This window comes from Narcine bancroftii, chromosome 1 (assembly GCF_036971445.1).
Source record: "Narcine bancroftii isolate sNarBan1 chromosome 1, sNarBan1.hap1, whole genome shotgun sequence".
Lineage (NCBI taxonomy): Eukaryota > Metazoa > Chordata > Chondrichthyes > Torpediniformes > Narcinidae > Narcine > Narcine bancroftii.
Genome location: NC_091469.1, coordinates 353,789,221 through 353,811,996, shown reverse-complemented (window position 1 = coordinate 353,811,996; position 22,776 = coordinate 353,789,221). Strand labels below are relative to the sequence as shown.

At 42.1% G+C, this 22,776-nt stretch overlaps 1 protein-coding gene and 1 long non-coding RNA gene across 6 annotated transcripts in view; one reads left to right on the top strand and one right to left on the bottom strand.

Annotated features, from left to right (window-relative positions):
• Positions 1-21,052, bottom strand: part of LOC138749626 (uncharacterized) — a 65,185-nt gene extending 44,133 nt beyond the window's left edge. For 2 of the 3 annotated variants that reach the window (XR_011348783.1, XR_011348782.1), the window contains exon 1: positions 20,818-21,052. This is a non-coding gene — a long non-coding RNA (uncharacterized lncRNA). Of the gene's footprint in view, positions 1-20,775 lie in introns of all 3 variants that reach the window. The other variant, XR_011348784.1, reaches the window with a different exon arrangement.
• The window catches only part of mrpl3 (mitochondrial ribosomal protein L3), a 79,667-nt gene continuing 77,644 nt past the window's right edge, over positions 20,754-22,776 (top strand). The window contains exon 1 of one of the 3 annotated variants that reach the window (XR_011348777.1): positions 20,754-21,006. Coding sequence is in view for 1 of the 3 variants with exons in the window: in XM_069911246.1 (XP_069767347.1) it covers positions 20,933-21,006 (74 nt within the window). In the remaining 2 variants the exon portion in view is untranslated. The remainder of the gene's footprint in view (positions 21,007-22,776) is intronic. The other 2 variants (XM_069911246.1, XM_069911252.1) reach the window with 2 other exon arrangements.

Genomic DNA, 22,776 nt, shown 5'->3' with positions numbered 1-22,776 from the left:
TCACATACCACTTTAAATAATCTCTTAATAACCACATAGGATGCCAGTGCTCTGCAGTTAGTAAGGGATTACTTCAGTGGTATGCGGAAAAAGATTGAGAACCACTGGTCTAAGCGATTCAAACACATCATCCTGATTTATTAAGAAAACTTCCCTTTAAACAAAGTGCATTTATGTCAATAACATTAAATGTTATTAAATGCTATATTAAATGCTATATTAAATGCTGCAAGACAGGATTGTTCCAAAAGGAGGAGTACATTTTTAATCATTAAAGTTCAGAAGAATGGTAGATTAATTAATTGAATCATACAAAATACTGGGAACAAAATGACACTGTGGATGCTGAGAGATGCTGTATTAAAATGATAAGCCAAAAGCCAAGACTACAATCCAGAGACTCGAGCACAAATCCCTCAACTACAGGATTGGAATTAAATTAATTTAACAATCCAGTAGTTGGAAAAACAAAGTTCAAAATTCACATTCATTGTCAGAGTGTTAAAATGACATGATATACAACGCTGAGATTCATTTTCTTGCAGGCCAGGCAGAATTTATACTTATCGGCGAAGCAAAAAAACTGTACTCAAGAAAAGAAACATACACAAAAGAGAGAAATATAAACGAGAAGGAAGTGTAAAGAAACTGACTGTGCAATACTGAAAATAAATATTCAATAATAAATAAATAAATAAATGTGGAATTTAATGTCAACAATAGCTAGTCAGCAATGATGGCAGCAAACACTACTAGATAATAGTAAAATTTCATCTCGCTCACTGACATATTATCTGTCATGCTACCCGGTCTCACCTTTTTATAACGTCCACAAATGACATTAACAACAAAACTTTGAAATGGTTGTCATTCTCAAGGGGTACATAAGTATGTGCAATTAATGCTGATCTTGTCAGAGATAGCCAGAAACTAAACGAGACAAAAAAATGTTGCTTGCTCTGGCTGGAGAGTGTCGCACTACCAGATATATTTCACTACCGAAATGAAAGAAATTTCCCTGCTTAGATGTTAAGAAACTTTTGAATTCTCTACGTCAACTGCTTGAGCACAGTCAGTTATTGAAGATAAAGCCAAGATCAATAGATTCTTGGACACATGAAGAGCAAAGCGCAGAAGTGGCAATGAGTCAGAAAGTGGTGGAGGATCAGCAGTGAGGTGGACCTGAGAGCACGATAGCCTATTTGAGTTTAATAAAATAAACTAAGGCTATTTCATTTATCATGCATTGCACACTTTAATTACCTATCTACAACAATAATTAAATGTAATATTCCAAAACTGAATGCCTGATTGTCATTTCATTATTTTGCCAATATTGTGAGTTGAGTAGATTACAGTAGGTATAGATAATAAATGCAACATTTCTGTAACTGATTACCAAACTAAATATCATGAAAAACTATTATAACTGTTTGAACTTGCTGAGCAGCACCATTTCCATTGCAAATTCAAATCATTTTAGACTTTAATCCTGATTTGTTTTCCTCAAATTAGTATTCCAGGAAACAGAACAAAATTATTGGACTTTGCAACTATTCTCAATTCTGTTATCAGAATAGTTACTCCTAAAATAATCCATCTGATTCCCTTCCATAATTAATTGATGACAGTCAAGTATTCATGCCAGCTCATCTCATTTTGATATCCAACCTAAGGTTGGATGATTTTGGTTGATCAGATGATTTTATGAGCTCGAGTGCCTTTATTTACCCATTAAATCCATGTAATTTACTGGGTGTGTGTGATTCAACACAAGTTATCTACTGGCCCATGTTAAATCATGAATTTGAGTTATACACAGTTATCCTGCATTATCTACTATTGAAGGATGATCAACATTACTTGGGTGATCCAGTGCAGTGAGTTTGGCAATTCAACATGCCCAGCCAGGTGAGAAAGATTTATTTTGTGCAGGTGATATGCTTGAAACCAAGTTATTGACTAACATAATTACAATAATATTTTCTAGTGTGACTGTTGTATTCATTTGATAACACTCTGGTGAAATGTCTTGGAGCATCTTTCTATGTTGAGGATGGAGTTGTTATTAGGCAGATGGTTAACCAACATTTGTATTTCTTCCATTTAGAATCAATGTCTATTCATATTCATAGAAGGCAGCATATTTAAAAATCAGAATATAATAAAAAAGTATAAATTATAGATTGTGACTGGCTGAAATGCATGTTAAGATTTTTCAAGATTCAGAAATTGTTGGATTAAAAAAATTGCACTGTTCAAATCCATCAATGCTCATTTCTGCATCAATTTCCAAGGTGTTTCCTTTTCAATAGTGCTGTATTTAAGGCCCCAGAAAAAAGGCTCTCATGGCTGTATCCAATAATACATTCTGTACAGAAAGAACTGGAACTTCAGATTCATAACATACAACGTGAGATTCTCTTTTTCTGCGGGCCAATTATCAATTAATGGCAGTGCAAAAAAACCCCCAACTCATCATACAAATGTAAACAAATAAACATAAACAACCTGTGCAATACAGAGAAAATAAAATCAAGTGTACAAGTAAGAGCCTTTTATGAGTCCCTGATGGAGTTTGTTGTTGAGGAGTCTGATGGTAAAGGGATAGCAACTGTTCCTGAACCTGATGGTATGAGTCTTGTGGCACCTACACCTCTTTCCTGATGCAGCAGCAAGAACAGAGCATGTAGATTTTCTCAGTGGTGGGGAAGTTTTTACCCATGATGTCCTGGGCTGTGTCCACTGGCCTTTTCGCTCAGGAGCATTGTACTAAAGATCAGGTTTCATCTAGAGCTGGGCGTAGTCAAGATATAGCAAGTTATAAATGGAAAAACTGGAAATTAAAATTTAAATATATGAAGAAAATAAATGCTGCCAGTTATATAATTAGGCTGGAAGAAGGATCAGCGAGTAATATAAAACCTTAGTCTGAAGACTGAAGAAGATCATTTACTTGCAAGATATCAAGGCACCAGTTGATGTTTCTTTCCAATAAGTCTATGTTTACTCATTTCTAACATTGCATTCACAGACAAGTCAAAATCTTTTTTTTTATTATGAAGAATTCAGGCTCAATTGCACCAAGACACAACAACAGATCTGACAGAAGGGGTGAGATGAGAAAGAAAACCTTCTGTGGTGGAAAAACTAACACTGCAGGCTTCACTGATGTAACACAAAAGCTTGGGAGTGAAAGGAGTCTAATCCAAGACTGGTGACAAAGCAGTAATGTAGACTTTGTCAAGTTGTCTGGTCTTTCTTTTAGATGAGATAATATCCTGAGGCACAATCTACAATCTCAAGAGGATATAAAAGATTTCATGGCACAATTTTAGAGAAAAGCTTTCTCAGTTGTCAAAGTAAGTATCTCTCAACTTCTGGCCTGTGGTGGCGAGGTGAAGAAAAATATCACTGATTGAACAAGTAATCTGTAAAGGTTGTAAATTTGACAACAAAAATAAGAAAATTCTCAAAAATGTTCCCACCAAGAATTCAACTTTCAACAAGATGAAGGAGATGATCGTGGACTTCAGGAGGATGAGGAATGACCACCCTCCATTACATAGCAACAACTCTGTAGTAGAGAAAGTGAAGAGCACCAAGTTCCGAGTGACCTATTATGAACACTCAACATCTCCTCACTTGTCAGGAAGGCACAATAGTGACTGCACTTCCTGAGAAGACTGAAGCGGACAAGCCTATCAACCACCATTATGTCAACCTTCTATTGGAACTCTAATGAGAGAGTCCTGGCCGGCTGCATCACAATGTGGTACAGTTGCTGCAGGGAAATGGATCAGAGGTCAATCAATAAGACAATAAGAGTGGCAGAGGATCACTGGAGTCCCCCTCCCCTCCATTGATGTGATCTACCAGGATTATTGTCATTGAGGACCCCTTCCATCCTGCAAACAGCATCTTTCAGCTGCTCCCATCAGGGAAGAGATGCAGGAGTAAAGGTAAAGGTTCCATTATTGTCACGTAATATTACATTTAGAATGCAACATACATGAAATTCTTTAACTTTGTCTACTGTAGGGAAGACAGAGTCACCATTTTGTCCAGCGCCCCTCACAGAAATGAGACCCCAGCGAGGAACGAACTCGCAACCCCTGATTTACAAAACCAGTGCTCTAACCTGTGAGTTATATCAGAGCCAGCACCATGGGGCTGAGGAACAGCTTCTTCCCACGGGCACAGAGAATGCTAAATAACCAAAGGAACTCCTCACACTAACCATCCAAAATTCTCATTTGCACAAAACAATATCCATTTACTTATAAAGATTAAACACTTGTCCTGCATATTGTTTGCCTGTATGTGCATTATGTCGGGTTGTGTATCTGTATGTTTTGCACCAAGGACCAGAGAAGTAGTTTCGTCAGGTTGCACTTGTACAATCAGATGACAATACACATGACTTGATATATTCATGCAAGGGAAATTTGTTCAGTGTAAGTACAGTATAGTATTTTTCTCTTATAAACTGTTTATTCTGAATGTAGGTGTATTTGTTAGGCATCGTAAGTCTAAAGCAACAAGAATTTGGCACCTACCAATCCCTATAGGTGCCAAATACCAGGGGTTTTACTCAATATAAAAATGAATTACAGATACCTAGGATTGTTCAACAATCTCACCGCCTACAGGAAGAAATTGTTTCCCCAGCCTGGCAGACTTGGTTTTTATGCTTCTGTACCTCTTTCTTTTTTTTTTAAATTTTTTATTTTTCACACCATAAATCACATTAGCCATGATATACACTATTTCTTTTTCACACATATACAGTGACTTTTTCTCCCCCCCCCTCCTCCCAAGCCATCCCTCCACCCCCACCCTCATCCATTTTAGGTATACAATCTAGGTTGCATTAAGCCAGTCAGACAATGTTGTCATTCAACAAAAATACACCAGAAATTCTACTGAGTCCATTCTTTTCTTTCCTTCTCCTTCCATCAACTTAGGTAATGTTTGTCCCCGGTAGGTTTTCGCTATTGTATTTAATGTAAGGCTCCTATACTTGTTCGAATATTTCAATATTATTTCTTAACCTATATGTTATTTTTTCCAATGGAATACATTTATTCATTTAAATTTAGTAGTTTCTTCCTTTTAATTTGGTTATGTATTCCATTAATGTAGCCCTTTTATATTTTGTTTATCTTCTCTTTCCGTTTTTCCATCATTACCTTTCCTCCTTTTCCATTCCTGTTTTCTTATTTTCAACTCTTTATAAGACAACATTCCTACAACATCCAACATTTTCCTTATTCTCCTATTTCTATCTTATTTATCTCCAATCTCCCCTTCCCCTCCTGAGTTGTCCTTTATCCCTTGTCGGACAACCACATCTCCCCTCTCCATTTGGATTTGCGAATCCACTCGCAAGCGTCAACTGATTTTGCAGTGACCGCTATTTCCCCCCACCCAGCCCCCCCCCAGAAAAGATTTCACTTTTCATATGTCACAAAGGTCACTCTTTTAATTCCCTCCTTATTCTCTCTATTCCATTACCTTCCCTTATTAATTCTTGTCTATACTATCTATATTTTCCTCTAAGTACAGATACATTCACGTATGCACATTGTCTCTATTCACTCTTATACCTTTTTACCCGCATACATATCAATCGTGATCATTTTTACTCTCATTACCCGTCTTCATCCCTCAGTCTATTTTTGTCTTTACCCACATACATATCAATCGTGATCATTTTAACTCTCATTACCCGTCTTCCTCCCTCAGTCTATTTTTGTAATTGTTCTGCAAATTTTCGTGCTTCTTCTGGATCCGAGAATAGTCTGTTTTGTTGTCCTGGAATAAATATTTTCAATACCGCTGGATGCTTTAGTATAAATTTATACCCTTTCTTCCATAAAATCACCTTTGCTGTATTGAACTCTTTTCTCTTCTTTAGGAGTTCAAAACTTATATCTGGATAAATGAAGATTTTTTGCCCTTTATACTCCAGTGGTTTGTTGCCCTCTCTTACTTTTTCCATTGTCTTCTCCAGTACCTTTTCTCTTGTAGTATATCTTAGGAATTTTACTACAATAGATCTTGGTTTTTGTTGTGGTTGTGGTTTAGAGGCTAATACTCTATGTGCCCTTTCTATTTCCATTTCTTGCTGTAGTTCTGGACATCCTAGGGTCTTAGGGATCCACTCTTTTATAAACTCCCTCATATTCTTGCCTTCTTCATCTTCCTTAAGGCCCACTATCTTTATGTTATTTCTTCTGTTATGGTTTTCCATTGTATCTATTTTTTGAGCTAGTAGTTCTTGTGTCTCTTTAGTTTTTTTATTAGATTCCTCCAATTTCTTTTTTAAGTCTTCTACCTCCATTTCTGCTGCTACTGCCCGCTCTTCCATCTTGTCCATTTTCTTTCCCATTTCTGTTAAGGTCATCTCTATTTTATACATTTTCTCTTCTGTGTTGTGTATTCTTTTTCTTAAATCCTTAAATTCCTGTGTTTGCCATTCTTTAAATGACTCCATGTATCCTTTAATAAGAGCAAGTATATCCTTTACCTTGCCTTTCTTTTCTTCTATTTCACTGTACTCTTCCTCTTCCTCTTCTTCTTCCTCCGGGTTGACCATCTGTTGTTTCTTTGGTGCCCTTTCCTCCTCTTCTTTCTTGTTTCTATTGTCTTCTGTGGTCTCTTCTTGCTGCAGGTGTTCTGCAGCTGTCGTTGCCGGCTGTGGAGATCGACTCCCCAGCTGGTCCCCCCTCCCGTCGGTGTGTTTTTTTTCATTCGCATCGCGCATGCGCGGTTGCGCACTTTTACTCGGCTCTGCGAGCCATTTTTGTAGTCCATTATTTACCGACCTGAGGGAGCGGGTTTCTCTCTCCGCAGCGGGCCTCTTCGGACAGGTAAGGCCTTCACCTTTTTCCTCCTTTGTCTTCTCTTCCTCTCTTCTTACCGTTGCTTTCGATTTTTCTTTTTTTGTCGCCATCTTCTTTCCACCTTTATACTCACTTTTCTGTAACTTTTATTTCTGTGCCTTTGTGTTTTCCTTTGTTTTTCCCGACTTTTCTGGAGAGGGCTGGAGTTCACCGTCCGGCCACTACTCCATCACGTGACTCCTCCCTGTACCTCTTTCTTAAAGGTAACCTCTCAAAGATACTGTGAGGCAGATGGTAAGGACCCTAAATGATTCTCTGAGCCCTCTTTAAGCACTGCTCCCGGTAGATATCATTGATAGAAGGCAAAAAAAAACCCAATGATTTTCACACCAGTTTTAATCACGCTCCATTTTGACATCCAATCTAATGCTTTTCAGGAAAAACATAAAGACCCATAACACCTTGTACCATTAAATTCAGGAACAGTTGCTACCAATCTAACATCAAACTCCTAAACAACAGACTCAATCATAGATGCATTTAAGGACTCTTAGTTTGCACATTATTTATGACTGAAGTTTCTTTCTCTCTGTACTGCATTGTCTTTGTTTACATGTCTCTCTTTTGTATACATACCTAAGTAGAAATTTTGCATGGCCCGCAGTGAAAGAATCAGGGTCATGTGATGTCATATACATATTCTGACAATAACTTTGAACTTTGAGAAGGTGCCTGCAGAGGAGCATCCAGATATTCTTAGGAGCTAACAATCACAGCTCATCAGGAAAACCGATAGAGAAGAATTCTGTGTGTGGCATGTTTGAGTAGATCAAGGAAATACACTGCTTGGATTATGTACAACCCATTCACCCTTGCTCTTTTAGTTTCTGTCTTTCTGGGCTCTATTGTAGAATCTTTGGATTTTGTGTCCTCCTCTCTCCATCACATTCCTAGATCGCCACCTCAGTGATTTCCCATCAACCTGACAGGCCTGTGAAGGCAAAATGAAAAATCACTTTTGGCATCACAGCAGATTGTCAAATGCCCTCCTGGTCATCAACCTCACGAATCCACGAATACAATAGAACATCTCACAGAGATGTCACTTTGCATTGAGTTGCTGGCTAAATGTGCAATTTTTTTATAGCACAATTAAGTCATTAATATTCTGGACATAGCCTTATGTCAACAGGCAAGCAGCTTCTATTAGCTAGCAAATTATCTCCTTGAGGAGCCAATACCAGGGGAGATGTTATTTACATTTCAAGCTAACATCAGCGATCTCACAACTTCCATTGTCAGCAGAGAAATACAGTCATTACTCATGCACATTTAAACAGTTGACACAATGCTCAATTGAATTTCTAAGTGGGAATACTTTTAAAAGATCAAACCTGGCTGTTTCAAATAAAATTGATGTTTTGCAGTTAAGCCTGCACTAACAAAATGTGTACTGTTAAATTGTCAGTTCTAATTCTTCTTTTCTTTCTTTGGCTTGGCTTCGCGGACGAAGATTTATGGAGGGGTAAAGTCCACGTCAGCTGCAGGCTCGTTTGTGGCTGACCAGTCCGATGCGGGACTGGCAGACACGGTTGCAGCGGTTGCAAGGGAAAATTGGTTGGTTGGGGTTGGGTGTTGGGTTTTTCCTCCTTTGTCTTTTGGCAGTGAGGTGGGCTCTAATTAGTTCTAATTAGAAGTCAATAAATTACCAAATAATCACAAGAAATTAATAACTGCAAGTTTCAAGAGGCTATTCAATTCTTTAAGCTTGTTCGGCTATTCAAAATGATCCTGGCCGATTTTCCATCTCAACGTCTTCCTGTGCTAACCCCAGATCATTCCCTTAAATTCCACAAACCTATCAATCTCAGTGTAGAATTCAATACAAAGACTTCACAACTCTCTGGGGTTGAGAGTTCCAAAGATTATCAGCTTCTTCATGCAGAAATTTCTCAATTCAATCCTCAATGGTCTACCTCTAAGAAAGACCCTTAGCTCCCAACTCGTCAAGCACATGAATCATGCTCTCTGCATTTACTCTGTACAAAAAAAAACTAGTTAGTTGTGAATTTCCTACTCACTGCTGCATGTACATTGTGGAACTCCGGTCAATAGTTCCATCTCCAGACTGCTGAGCTGAAGTGAATTAAAACCCCTCTGTGTCTCAAGTTAATGAAAAAACATACAAGTCCACTTGATCTCTATTGCCCAATCTGCTTCTTGGTGACCTGAGCTTTTCAAATCCAACTGTCTAAGTCACCTGACTCCAATTACCAGGTGCAACTTTCAGATAAAATCCCTGTTGAAGTCTGCTACAACTCTATTGACATATAAAAGTGTTGCACATTTCAATGAGATCACCCCTCATTCTTCTAAACCCTTGCTATTGCAAGAGTCTGGTGAATCTTCAGTGCATTTTCTGTTATAAGCATATACTTTTTTAAGGCAAGGAGACCAAAGTTATACATATTACTCTTTATTGTCAAGTACATACATGACATCACATTTCCCGCACCCCCACCGAGATTCTTTTTCTGCAAGCAAGGGAGAATTACCACGAATTGATAGTGCAAAAAAAGATGTACGCAGCATATACATGTAAACAAATAAAGAGCTGTATATAGATAACGAAGGTAAACAAACTGTGCAATACAGAGAGAATTTTTAAAAAATCAATAAAGTGCACAAGAGTCCTTAAGTGATTTGTTGTTGAGGAGTTCGATGGTGGAGGAGTAGCAGCTGTTCCTGAACCTGGTGGTGTGGGTCTTGCAGCATCTATACCTCTTTCCTGATGGTAGTAACAAGAAGGTGGTGAGAATCCTTGATAATTGCTGCTGCTCTCCAACGTCAGTGTTCCCTGTAGATGTTTTCAGTAATGAGGAGGGTTTTGCCTGTTGTGTCCTGAGCAGAACTTTTGCAGGGCTCAGGGGTATTGGTGTCTCCATTCCAGATCGTGACGCAGCCGGTCACCACACTTTCCACCATACATCTGTAGAAATTTACCAGGGTTTCTGGTGTCATACCAAACACCTGTAAATTCTTGAAGTGGCGCTGACATACTTTCTTCACTATGCCTTTAGTGTGTTAGGTCCAGGGAAGATCTTCCGAGATAGTGACTCCCAAGAACTTAACTTTGTTCAGCCTCTCCACCTCTGATTCCCCAATGATCACTGGATTGTAAACCTCTGGATTTCCGTTCCTTTAGTTTTGCTTATACATTGAGTGTGAAGTTGTTGTTTGTGCACCATTCAACCAAGTTTTCAATTGCCCTGCTGAATGATGACTCATCATCTTTCTTTATACAACCCACTATGTGGTATTGTCAGCAAATTTGTAGGTGGTGTTATTGTCGTACTGAGCCACATAGTCATAGGTGTAAAGTGACTAGAACAGGTGGCTATGAACTCAGCCCTGTGCTGCTCCGGTACTGATAAAGTTTGTGGAGGAGATGTTCTTGTCAATCCTTACTGATTGTGGTCTTGAGGTGAGGAAAACCATGATCCAATTACACAGCAGGGCATTGAGTCCCAGGTCTTGAAGTTTGCTAATGAGTTTTGAGGGGTTGATGGTGTTAAAAGCTGAACTATAGTCAATAAAGAGCATCCTGATGAATCCATCTATACTGTCCAGGTGTTCCAAGGGTTTGTGTAGAGCCAGTGAGATGGCATCTGCTGTAGACCTATTGCTTCAATAGTCAAGCTGGAACATATCCATGTCACTGCTCAGACAGGAGCTGATATGCCTCAACAACAGCCTTTCAAAACTGTTAATGTTAGTGCTACTGGCCAATAGTCATTAAGGTAGGTTACAAAGTCCCTATACAATTGCAGAGTGAAAATCCTCTTGCAAAATCTCATGCAAAATGTGTTTCTTTTCCTATTGCTTGCTTCATTAGCTTTCAATGAATTATATATTTTTAGAACTTCAACGTACAGGTAGTCCCCGACTTTCAGCCATAATGGGGACCGGCGGGTTGGTCGTAACTCAGGGACCTTGCACTACTGCCAGGAGTGGGGACTGGGGGCTGATGTGGGAAGCTCGGGCTGCTGTGGGTAGCAGGGACATCAGGCTGCCGCCGGGAACAGGAACCACTGTATTCAGTATTTTAAATACAAAATATGTACTTTACAGTACATTTAATATAGATTTTTTTTTAAATTCAGTCATCTGTATGGATGGACGTTGAGGTTGAAAGTTGAGGACTACCTGTACTTTAATCTATCATCATTTGAAAAATGTACAGCATTTGATTTTTTCTTCCAAAGGGCATAACCTCACATTTTTCCACAATGGATTCCATCCATCACTTTGCTCTTTACTTTAAGTCATGTAGTTGTCCACCATCAAAACAAGTTATTTGGCTTATCATGTCCATTCCAACCCTTTCCCCTTTTACCCTGCAAGACTAATCCAATTTACCAGCATTGGCTTATTATGGTAGATGGATACACGTCCTCATTTTTTCTTGTTGGATTTCAGATGGCAGAGTGGTGAATGTCAGCGTGTGGTATTGTGCAGAGCTCAGATATTAACCTAAAATGCACTCCAAATTTTCAGAAATGGCACATTCTTACTGGAGGTGATTACACTCAGTGTAAAAGAGATTCTCAATTTAAATGGCCATTGAATGGAATAAAATATTTAGGGATGCGAGTAGATAATAATAATATATACAAGTTGAATTATAGTCCTTCACTGAAGAAAATTGATGAAGATTTTTAAAAAAAGATGGAATTACTGATAACATTATTGGGAAGAGTTAATTGTATGAAGATGAATATATTTCCAAGAGTGCAGTATCTTTTTCAAACATTATCTCTTTCACAAAAATTCTTTTAGGAATTAAATAAATATGTAAGGAAGTTCCTTTGGAATAGCAAGATGTCAAGAGTTTCCTTAGGAAAATTAACATGGAAATATGTATTATGAAGTATACAACTAAATTTTTAATATTATTATAAAGCCACACAAATGAGGTTTCTTTCTTTTTACAAAGAGGGAAAAAAACTAGTATGGATTAAAATAGAGATAGACAAGATAGGAGAGAATATACCAGAAATTTTATATATAAATGGAAACCAAGATTAATATCTGGAGACAGAGATACAGCATTGCTGAAGCATTTGATTAATATATGGAAGAAAGTAAATAATGAATGGGGAATAAGGAATTATGGGTTAATTAAGATGCCTTTGATTCAAAATAGACATACCATTGTGACAGAGTATATAGGTATGTTTTTGGGAGATAAACTGGGAAAGGTTTGTTAGAGTAGGTCACATACAAACACTTTAAAACAGATCTTATTTGAAATACTGGAGCTCTGTTAATGCTCGACGTATCAGTTCAACAGTCTCTGCAAGAGCTTTGGAGAGTGCTCAAGAGACTTCACTAATGGATTGTTGTTTACAAAAGGCAACAGATGAAAGATCTTATTGGAGCTGCAGATTGTCTGGAGATGTTCTAAGAGGGATATGTGGTTTTGCAAGCAGAGAGAGTCAAACAGGCTTTCTCTCAAAGAGAGAGACAGAGACACACACAGATTACTTCTACAGTGTTAGAGCTAGCAATAGCAGCTGGAACTGAAACAGGACAAGCTGGCAAGCTTGTGGAAAGGCCCATTTGGAAGACAGCCTGGTCAAAGCCCTTGTGGTTCACACAAGAGAAGACTGACTGTCTAATGTTTCACTTGAAATATGAGAAACAAAAAGGAACTCTGTGGTGACCTGAAAGAAAGAGGTTATCATCTGGAGAACCCTGAAGAGGCAAGTTTCGTCAGCAAGACATTGAAGTGGGTGATGGAAGTACATCAGTTGTGGATATCCTGGAACAATAAATCTCTCTATAAAAACCGACATGAACCTTCCTGAGCATTAACCATTTACCTTTCAAGCACCAAAGCCTGGTGAACTTTATAAATGTTAAATTCTGTGGACAGTATAAGAATTGCCTGCAACCAGTGAACTTGGACGAATGAGAAGTGAGATTGGACTGTGAACCAAAGAACATTTCTGAACTTACAGACACATTACATACATGTGCACTTAGAATTAGAAGGGGGTTAAGTTAGATTAGTTAAGTTAAAGTGTGATTCTGTTTTTATGTTTAAAGATAAGTAAAAGCAACTTATGTTTCGGTAACCATTTGTCTTTATATTGTCTACCTCAACTACTGCTGCTGGGTTTTGAAGTCCTCTGGGTTCGTAACACCAATTACTATGAATAATAAGCTTTTTAATATTTGGTTTTCTAAAGGAATTAGAAATATAGAAGATTGTAATGAAGGATGAAATGTAATGCCATTTGATCAATTAAAAAATAAATATGGGATACAAAATAATACAATATTTTGCTATTATCATTTGGTTATTGCACTAAAATCGCAGCATCTGCAGGCTTTTGCAGGCTTCCACCATCAGATTTCTGATCAGGGAGGTGGAGAGGATGAGCAAATGTAGGTTCTTGGGAGTCACTATCTCGGAAGATCTTTCCTGGAACCAACACACCAATGGCATCATGAAGAAAGCCTCTACTTCCTCAGGAGTTTGCGGAGGAGCTAGTGGAGTTGTTCAAGTGAACCGGTACGGACTTGAAGAGCCGACATGGCCTGTTTCTGTGCTGTCAACGGTTATATGGTTAAGATAAACTGGGTCCAACAATGTTATTGCCAGAAAGTGAATAGAAACTCTTATCTGCAATAGATTTATTAAGAAATTTATATCTGTTATGTATATATTATTCCAAAAGGGAACATTGAAGCAGGGAATTCATAAATCTAGACCAGTGGTTCCCAACCTTTTACTTTCCACTCACATACCACTTTAAGTATTCCCTATGCCATAACTGATCTAGACAGAGATGGGAAATGGATTGGAATACAAATATTGCAGAGAAAAATTGGCAGGAATTATGTTATGACTCTATGACAAATACAATAATTGTAGATTGTAGCATCCTGTACATGGAGATACGGACTGGCCCACAAAATGGCCAATAAACATGGCGACCGCCTGGACCTGGGGGTGACTCCGGCCGTCATCCAAGGTGACTTCGCCCACAGCTGGAAGGCAGTGGAGTGTGGCAGGAACACTGGCCAATCCCAGGCCAGCGCTCCGATGATGCAGTGCCCTAACGTCAGCACCTGAAGCCCATATAAACGCGATGGCCAATGCAATAAACAAGTCTCAATCAAGACTTTGGTGTGTGTGTGTGTGTGTCGTTCTTCTCCACGCCTGCAGGGCACAAAAGCTACATTGGTGACTTCGACAGGTCCAACCGATAGTTGGATCTGAAGATGGACCAGAAAGAGCCAGCAACCAACCACGCAGTCTCACTCAGGCTCCCAAAGTTTTGGGTATCACGGCCACAAGTGTTTCAAGCAGGCCAAGGTTCAGTTCCAGATTTGACATATCACCACCGATGACACCTGCTACTTCTACGACGTGAGTGCACTCGATCAAGAAACAGCAGCAAGGGCCGTAGACTTCCTACTGCAGCCTCCGAAGCAAGGCAAATATGCGGCTCTCAAAGAGCTGTTAACCCGCATTTTTGGGCTCTCCTGGCGCAAGCGTGCTGCATATGAACAGATTGGGGACAGGGCCCCATCCGCCCTAATGAGCAAGATGCTCGCTTTGACAAAGCCTTGCTTGCACTTCGAGCAGATCTTTCTGGAGCAGCTGCCCATGGATATCTGACTCTTGCTCATGGATGGGGACTTTGGTGACCCCCAGAGGGTTGCTGCCTGAGCGGACATGCTTTGGAGAGCAAAGAAGGATACTAATGCCATTGTAGACCATATTAGAAGGCCCCACAAACAGCCGACTGCTAAACCAAGACTAGTGAAAAGGCAAATTAATACCCCGGGACAATTCTACGATTATCATCAGCGATGGGGTGCAGAGACCCATTGATGCCACCCACCCTGCGGGTTTCCAGGATACGCCCTGGCCAACCGTCTTTGATGGCTGTAGCCTCCTCTACGTTTTGGACTCCTTATCAGGCAGGTGTTTCCTAGTCTACATCAATGCTGAGATAAGCGTCCTGTCCCCTGCAGGCCACAGCACCCCCAACGGCAAGCAGGACCCAGCCATGAGGGCAGCCAACATCTCCACCATCTGAACTTTTGGTACCCACATCATTCCCTTTCAGTTCCGCAACAGGCAGTTTACTTGGACTTTCACCCTCGCGGCAGTGACAAAACCGCTCCTGGGGGTTGACTTCCTTCATGCCCATTACCTGCTCGTAGGCCTCAAGGGAAATGGGCCAATTTTCCAAGGCACTCCCACAGGCTGCCTAAGACTTCAGTCGTTGGCACCTCCTGTCCACATGCTGTCAGCGCTTCTACTTCCTCGGAAGTTTGAGGAGGTTTGGTATGACATCGAAAACCTTGCAAACATCTGCAGATGTGTGGTGGAAAGTGTGCTGACTGGCTGCATAATGGCCTGTTATGGGAACACTAATACCTCTGAGTGGAGGGCTCTGAAAAAGATAGTGGACACAGCCCAGTACATCACAGGTAAAACCCTCCCCACCATTGAAACACTGCTGTTGAAGAATAGCAACAATCATCAAAGATCTTCACCACCCAGGACACATTCAGTTCTTGCTGCTGTTATCAGCAAAAAGGTAGAGGTGTCACAAGACGCACCTCCAGTTCTGGAACAGTTGCTACCCCTCCACCATCAAACTCCGAAACAACAAATTCAATTAGAGACTCTTACTTAGCACATTATTTATTATTGAATCTTTATTTTCTGTATTGCACAGTTCATTTGCACTTCCTTCTTTGCTTACATTTGTTTCTTGACTACACATGTTTTCACTATTGGAAAGTAGAAATTCTGCCTGGCCAGCAGGAAAAAGAATCTCAGGATTGTAAGTGATGTCATGTATGTATTCTGACAATAAATCTGAACTTTGCTTACCTCAACTCCATTTTGTGTCCATGGTCCAGTCCTTCCCACATACATCAACAATACTTCACATGCTCTCCATCACTACAACTTCCACTTCCCTGAGCTTAAATGCCTTATCTTCACCATAGACATCCAATCCCTATACACCTCCATTTCTCATACCAAAAGTCTCAAACCCCTTGACAACATACCCAACCAGTCCCCCTCCACCACCACCACCCTCCTCTGGCTGGCAAAATTTGACCTCAACCTTAATGACTTCTCCTTTGACTCATCCCACTTTCTCCAAGTCAAAAGGGAAGCAAAGGGTACCCGATAGGTACTAGTTATGCCTGCCTTTTTATGGGGCAATCCATGCTACAGGCTGACACAGGCAAGGCCCCTCAACTCTTCTTCTTCAACATCAATGTCTACTTTGCACCCATGATGAGCTGGTTTACTTTATCCACTTTGCAGCCAACTTCTAACCTGACCTCAAATTCACTTGGTTTATCTCTAGCAACACTCTTGCCTTTCTCGGTCTCTCTGTATCCATCTCGGGAGACAAACTCTTGACAGAAATCTTCTACAAACCCACAGCTACCTCAACTACACCTCTTCCCACCCTGTCCTCTGTAAGGATTCCATTCTTTTCTCGCAATTCCTCTATCTCTGTCACATCTGCTCCCAGAACGATGTCTTCCATGCTAATTCATCCAAGATGTCCTTCTTCAAACAATGTGGCTTTCCCTCTACAATCAAATTAGCATTCATCTGTATATGCTCCATTTATCCGCACATCTGCCCCGGCCCCCTCCGCTCACACGCACAACAAGGACAAGCATCCGACATATCATCCTCTCCTGTTTTTTCCACCTACCATGTGATCCCACCACCAGACACATCTTTCCTTCTCCTCCCATCTCTGCCTTATGCAGTGACCACTCCCTCTGATTCCCTCATCCACTCCTCCCTTCACACCATTCGCCCCCTTGACAGGATGCGCTGCACTTGCGCACACACCTTGTAATGGAAGATTTAAACCATGTTTCTTACTTTTGCAGCCAAGGCTGAGAACCTGCTTGTTGCATATGAATTAGTAGACATTATCCAACTTCCACCATGAGGCCCAGAGTACATAGGGCCGTGGGTCCCCGTGTCTACTCCATTGAGATACGGCAGATACACGGGGACCCACGGCCCTACATACCGTTAACAGTCCATTGGGGTGAGGGTAATGACCGCCAATATTTGGCTTTGGTCGATACCGGTGCGGAGCACTCGGTGATTCCGGGTAACCCTGACCTCTGGACTGGACCAACATTTTGAATAGAGGGGATGGGAGGAGCGATCACCCTGATGAAGGAAATAAAAGTCCACGCCACAATGGGTGATGGCCCTTTCCCTATATGATTACATGCCCTGGTGGCTGCCACTGACGAGTGTATACTGGGTATTAATATGTTGGCCGGTACGGCCCTTAATACTAGATAAGGGGGATTTGCATTTGGAATTCGGACTATTACTAAAAGATTAGTGGTGGGTCGGGCTAAGTGGGATCCTGTGATGGTGCCTCCCCCCCCCCCCCCAAAACCAGTGTGCATTCCACAATATCGCCTCCCTGGGGGGCAGGAAGAGATTACTGCCACCATCGATGCTCTGCAAGAAGAAGGGGTAGTGAGGCCCGCAACGTCGCCCTTTAATAGCCCTGTTTGGCCAGTCCAGAAGCCGGATGGCTCCTGGAGAATAACAGTTGACTATCCTCTTTTGAACAAACATGCCCTACCACTTGCTTCGGCAGTTCCGGACATTTGTTACCCTTATTGAAAACATTGCTACTGGGAACTCAGGAACATGGTATGCTGTCATTGATCTCACTAATGCCTTCTTCAGTATTCTTATAGCTGAGGTCTCACAGGATCAGTTCGCCTTTACCTGGAAGGGGCGCCAGTATACCTTCACCCGCCTTCCTCCCACTATTTGCCACAGCCTAATTGCCTGTGATTTGGAGACGGTGCCAGTATCGCCTTCTCTCTCGATTCACCATTATATTGATGATGTGATGATCCAAGGGGCCACGGAAGAGATGGTACAGGAAGCAGAACAAGAGGGTGCCTAGTTTACTGATGGTAGCAGCTGGTGGGTGCAAGGAAAGCAGAAGTGGAAGGCGGTGGCTTACCATCGCAGGTCAGGAACTCACTTATTGGAAGAGGGGGATGGTGAGTTGAAGGCGGTCATTTTACCACTAGACCACCATGATCACCCTCTTCGCTTGTTTACTGATTCCTGGGCTGTGGCTAATGGACTAATGGCATGGATGCCTGATTGGCAAAAGAATGACTGGCTGGTACATGACTGCCTAGTATGGGGCAAACAGTTGTGGCAGCTGTCATGGGATGCTTCCCATCATCGTGAGATAACGGTATATCACGTTGACGCCCATACCAATGTGACGATCAACATGGCACAACATAATGCAGTAGCAGATCACTATCAGCCGTGCCGATTCTGTCCCCCTGGCTCGAGGGGCACATGAACAGAGTGACCATTTGGGGGAGAAGGGATCAGCTATGTGGGCCCGTACACATGCCTTACTCGTCCATCAGGACGATGTCCGCATGGTCGTGCGTACATGCCCAGCATGCCAGCTTGTGAAGTCCCGCACCGTTCCTCCTGGTCTGCATGGCCGAAAAAGACGGGGAGCTCACTCAGCTGCAGTCTGGAAAATTGATTACATAGGCCCCATGCCAGACTGTATGGGTAAACGTTACATCCTAGTAATGGTTGACACCTTTTCGGGCCTGGTTTTTGCTTTTCCCACCAAGACGGCTGGCCAAGCTAGCACTATCCAAGGACTAAACCATTTAATTTCTTATTATGATGTACCAGAAGAAATTCAGTCTGATAATGGCTCGCACTTCTCCGGGAAGGCAATCTGTGATTGGGCAACTGACAACAATATCTTATGGGTCCACCATATTCCTTATTACCCACAGGCTGCCAGGTTAGTTGAACGAATGAATGGCTTACTGAAGGAACAAATTCGTTTGTTAACACCACTGGGGACCCTGAAGGGGTGGTGCCATGTGCTGCAGCAGGCAGTCGACACTTTGAATTATCGCCCTCTGAATGGAGGTACACCTTTCCACCGACTTCTTCACGCTTCTGAATTACAGCCTATTCCAGAGGAAAAACAGTCATTTCCCCCCATTCCCAAGCAAGAGAATGTCGGACAAAAGGTATGGGTGGCACCAACAGGTAGTGGCCCTCCTGTAAAAGGGGAAATAGTGACACCTGCCCAGGGTAACACTCGGTAGGTAGCTATTGAGGGACAGGATGGTTTAGATTGTTTAAATACTGAACGCTTACGGCATCGTGAGTGACATATGTCAGGCTTCTTTGTTCCAGGTCCTCCATCTTGTGCTCCTGCTGATCTGGCTTATCCGCTGCTTTGATGCCAGCAATTGTATTTGTAATGTCGAGGACGTTCCGAGGGACATGCCCGTGGGGGACATGGCCCGATGTATCCACTAATATATCTGATATTGTTAAGCATGTTTCAAAATCTGTTCATGAGCTTCAGTGTCTGGGTATTGTGGCCCACAAGGATAGTTTGAATCCTTTTTCATGGTTAAATCGTATATTTGGGGGATTGGACCACAATATTCTCCATTGGTTGCTCACATTATTGTTTATTTTTGTGCTTATTATAGTTTTAGTTTCTCTTTTTCGCTCCTTCTGTACTCAAATGCTTGTAAGGTCTCATAAGTGAAAGGCTGCGACCAAGGGGTGGAATGTAATGGAAGATTTAAACCGCGTTTCTTACTTTTGCAGCCAAGGCTGAGAACCTGCTTGTTGCATATGAATTAGTAGACACACCTAAATTCCACCATGGGGCCCAGGGATGCATATGAATCAGTAGACATTATCCAACTTCCACCATGAGGCCCAGAGATGCAGTTGTCTTTTGTTGGTCACAGACTGTCAGGAGACCTTGAAAATAATTAAATCATTTGTTCAAAGAGATAAGATCTGAAGTAAACAACTGTTGGGTAATATAAGCCATGGTCCCAAGAGGTGGCAATATCTCTCAGCAAGAAAAAAACTTCAAGAGTCCAGCTAACGTCCCAGTCGAGGGAGGTAGAGAAGCTGCTACCGGCGCCTACTACAAGTGTGCAGTCGTTGCCTCGCTTCTGCAGTTGGGACCAGTCCAGGCATTGATAAGTATAATTGGGAAGGGCTTGCATATTGTAGTGTGAATTCAACTTTAGATTTAGTAATAAAGCCTTGTATAAACTGAACTGCTCTCGGTGTGTGTATCTATTTTCTTTCGGTAACTCAAACACTGTGACCAATCTAAAACGATCAGAATGAGAGGTATAAGTTTACCCAAGACACACCTCCTCCCTCACCACCATTCAGGGCCCCAAACATTCCTTCCAAATGAAACATCACTTCACTTGTGAATCTGCAGGGGTCATTTTTCTGGATTAGGTGCTCCCATGATAGTCTCTTCTACCTTGGAGAAACTAGGTGCAGACTGGCAGATCCCTTCATTGATCATCTTGGCTCTGTCCGTCACGACAGCAGAGATCACCCAGTGGCCACCAATTTCAATTTCCCTCCTTATTCCCTTACCAACACATCTGTCCATGGTCTCATGCCCTGCCAGACTGAGACCACCTGCAAAATGGAGAAATAACACCTCATCTTCCACCTGGGCACCCTTCAAATGGATGGCATTAACACTGACTTCTCTGGATGACTCACCCACCTCACCCCCACCAACCCCCTCACCACTCCTCTCTCACCGCCCCTCTCCCACCCCTTACATTTCTCACCCACCCACCACCACTTCCCAAGCCACCGACTATCCTTATGCCTCTTCTCCCCTTTTCCCTATCACCTTTCCCCCAGCTCTGCATTCACACAGCCAACTCCACCCACCCACTATATTTAATTAACACCTTTTGTCTGTTCTTTCCTTATCCCCAGCCTTTCAATTCAGGCACCTGTCTGCTTTTTAACTCATACCTTAAAGGACTCAGGCCGAACATCGGTTATATCTAACTTTACCTCCTGTGAGCGTTGACTTTCTCCAATATGTCTGCGCCTGTCGGATAATTCGTGCCGAGGCATAACCGGAAGTCGTTGGGGGACGTTACATGGGGTGGGCCCAGCGGCCGGAGGAATGGCGGCGACGGCGGCAGGAGCCAGGTGGTTCCAGCGGATTAGTTGCCTTGTTCGGAGAGCTGGGCTGCTCAGGTCTGTTTCTAATGGCCGGGATCGCGCCGCGTTGGGGGGATCCTCGCCGGAGTTCTGGGCTGTTCAGCGGCTCCGGCTTGGAGGAGCGGGCAACAGAACGGGGAGGGGAGAGGGGGGGGAAAGGGGAGAGGGGGGGGGAAAGGGGAGAGGGGGGGGGAGAGGGGAGAGGGGGGGGAGAGGGGAGAGGGGGGGAGAGGGGAGAGGGGGGGGGAGAGGGGAGAGGGGGGGGGAGAGGGGGGGGGAGAGGGGAGAGGGGGGGGGAGAGGGGGGGAGAGGGGAGAGGGGGGGGAGAGGGGAGAGGAGGGGGGAGAGGGGGAGGGGAGAGGAGGGGGGAGAGGGGGGGGGAGGGGGAGAGGGGGGGGAGAGGGGAGAGGGGGGGAGAGGGGGGGGGAGAGGGGGGGGGGAGAGGGGGGGGGGAGAGGGGGCGCCCATTAAGCCGGCCTCTACCCATACAAAGGTTCACTTGTTTACTTTTATATTCATTTTGGGGTCGTGAACGTTGCTGGTAAGGAAAAAAAAAAATTGTCTGTCCTAAAATGTCAATGATGCAGTCCTTTTAAAAAAAAAATTCAACAAGATAAGAACCTCATTAACCTACACCCTGGTATGTTTTGAATGGTGGAAAGAAACCCGAGCCCCTGGAGAAAACCCACACAGATACGGGGAGAACTACAAACTTCACAGACTGTGGTATTCAAACTCATGTCCAATTTTAATCACAGTTGCTGTAAAGGCACACAGTTCTAAATCCTCTAAATATTCTGTATGGAATTTAAACTGGAGGTAGGGGAGGGTGTGCTTAAGGAGGAGATTTTTTAAAGAAAATCTGTCTTAAATTTAATTGGGTCTGGTTGTGTGAGTATGGTAGGGTGAAGATTACTCCATGTTTTAATTGAGTGGAGTAAGAATGAATTGCTGTACACATCTGTCTTGGAAGATGGCACTACAAATTAGGTTGCATGCCCTCGTCTGCTACTTTCAGGCTTGGGTTCAGTTTAGGATTGGTAGTCTATATTGAGCTGGCAGTTAGCATTTTGTAAAAACAGGTCAGGTGGTTTGCTTCACATCTGTCTTGGAGAGAGCATCACTTTAATGAATCCAAGAGCTTTGTAAACTCTCGCTTCTCTTCCTATTACACTATCTGCTATGCATACCATTACATCTGGTCAACATACCTCCATTGCATTGGAAGTTTCTAGACTTAAATTACAATGATGAAGGAATAGAAACATTTCCAGATGGAGACAGTGTAATCTTTGGGTTTGGAAAGTGTCATTATCCAGGAGCACGACTACAGTCTGTTGTAGGAAATATATCAGTGATATCCTCTATTTCTCTACTTGTCTATCAAATTATTGCTCACATTGGATTAAAATTCACATTGAATTTGTTCCAGGTATTTCCACTCAAGACTAATTACCACATCATCTTGCCTAATGGATCACATCTTCATTTCCAATCTGAAAAGGAATAATAGCTCAATTCTGTTTGACAATTGATCACTTAAGATTTTTAATTGTCAATTCTGGTCACAGCATGCATTAACAGCCAAGGATACAACTCCTATAGAAGTAAAAAGCATGAAGATAGTTTAAAAAAAAAAGAAATGAAATCCTTAGCAAGAGTAGAACAGCAGGCCAAGTACACATCCTTGAGGTGCTCCTGTGTTGATTGTCAGTTACAAGTAGATATTGCTATCAATCTACATTGACTGGTCTTCAATGAGAACGTCAGGATCAAGGTGCAGAGGTCCAGGTTTTGAAGCTTGCT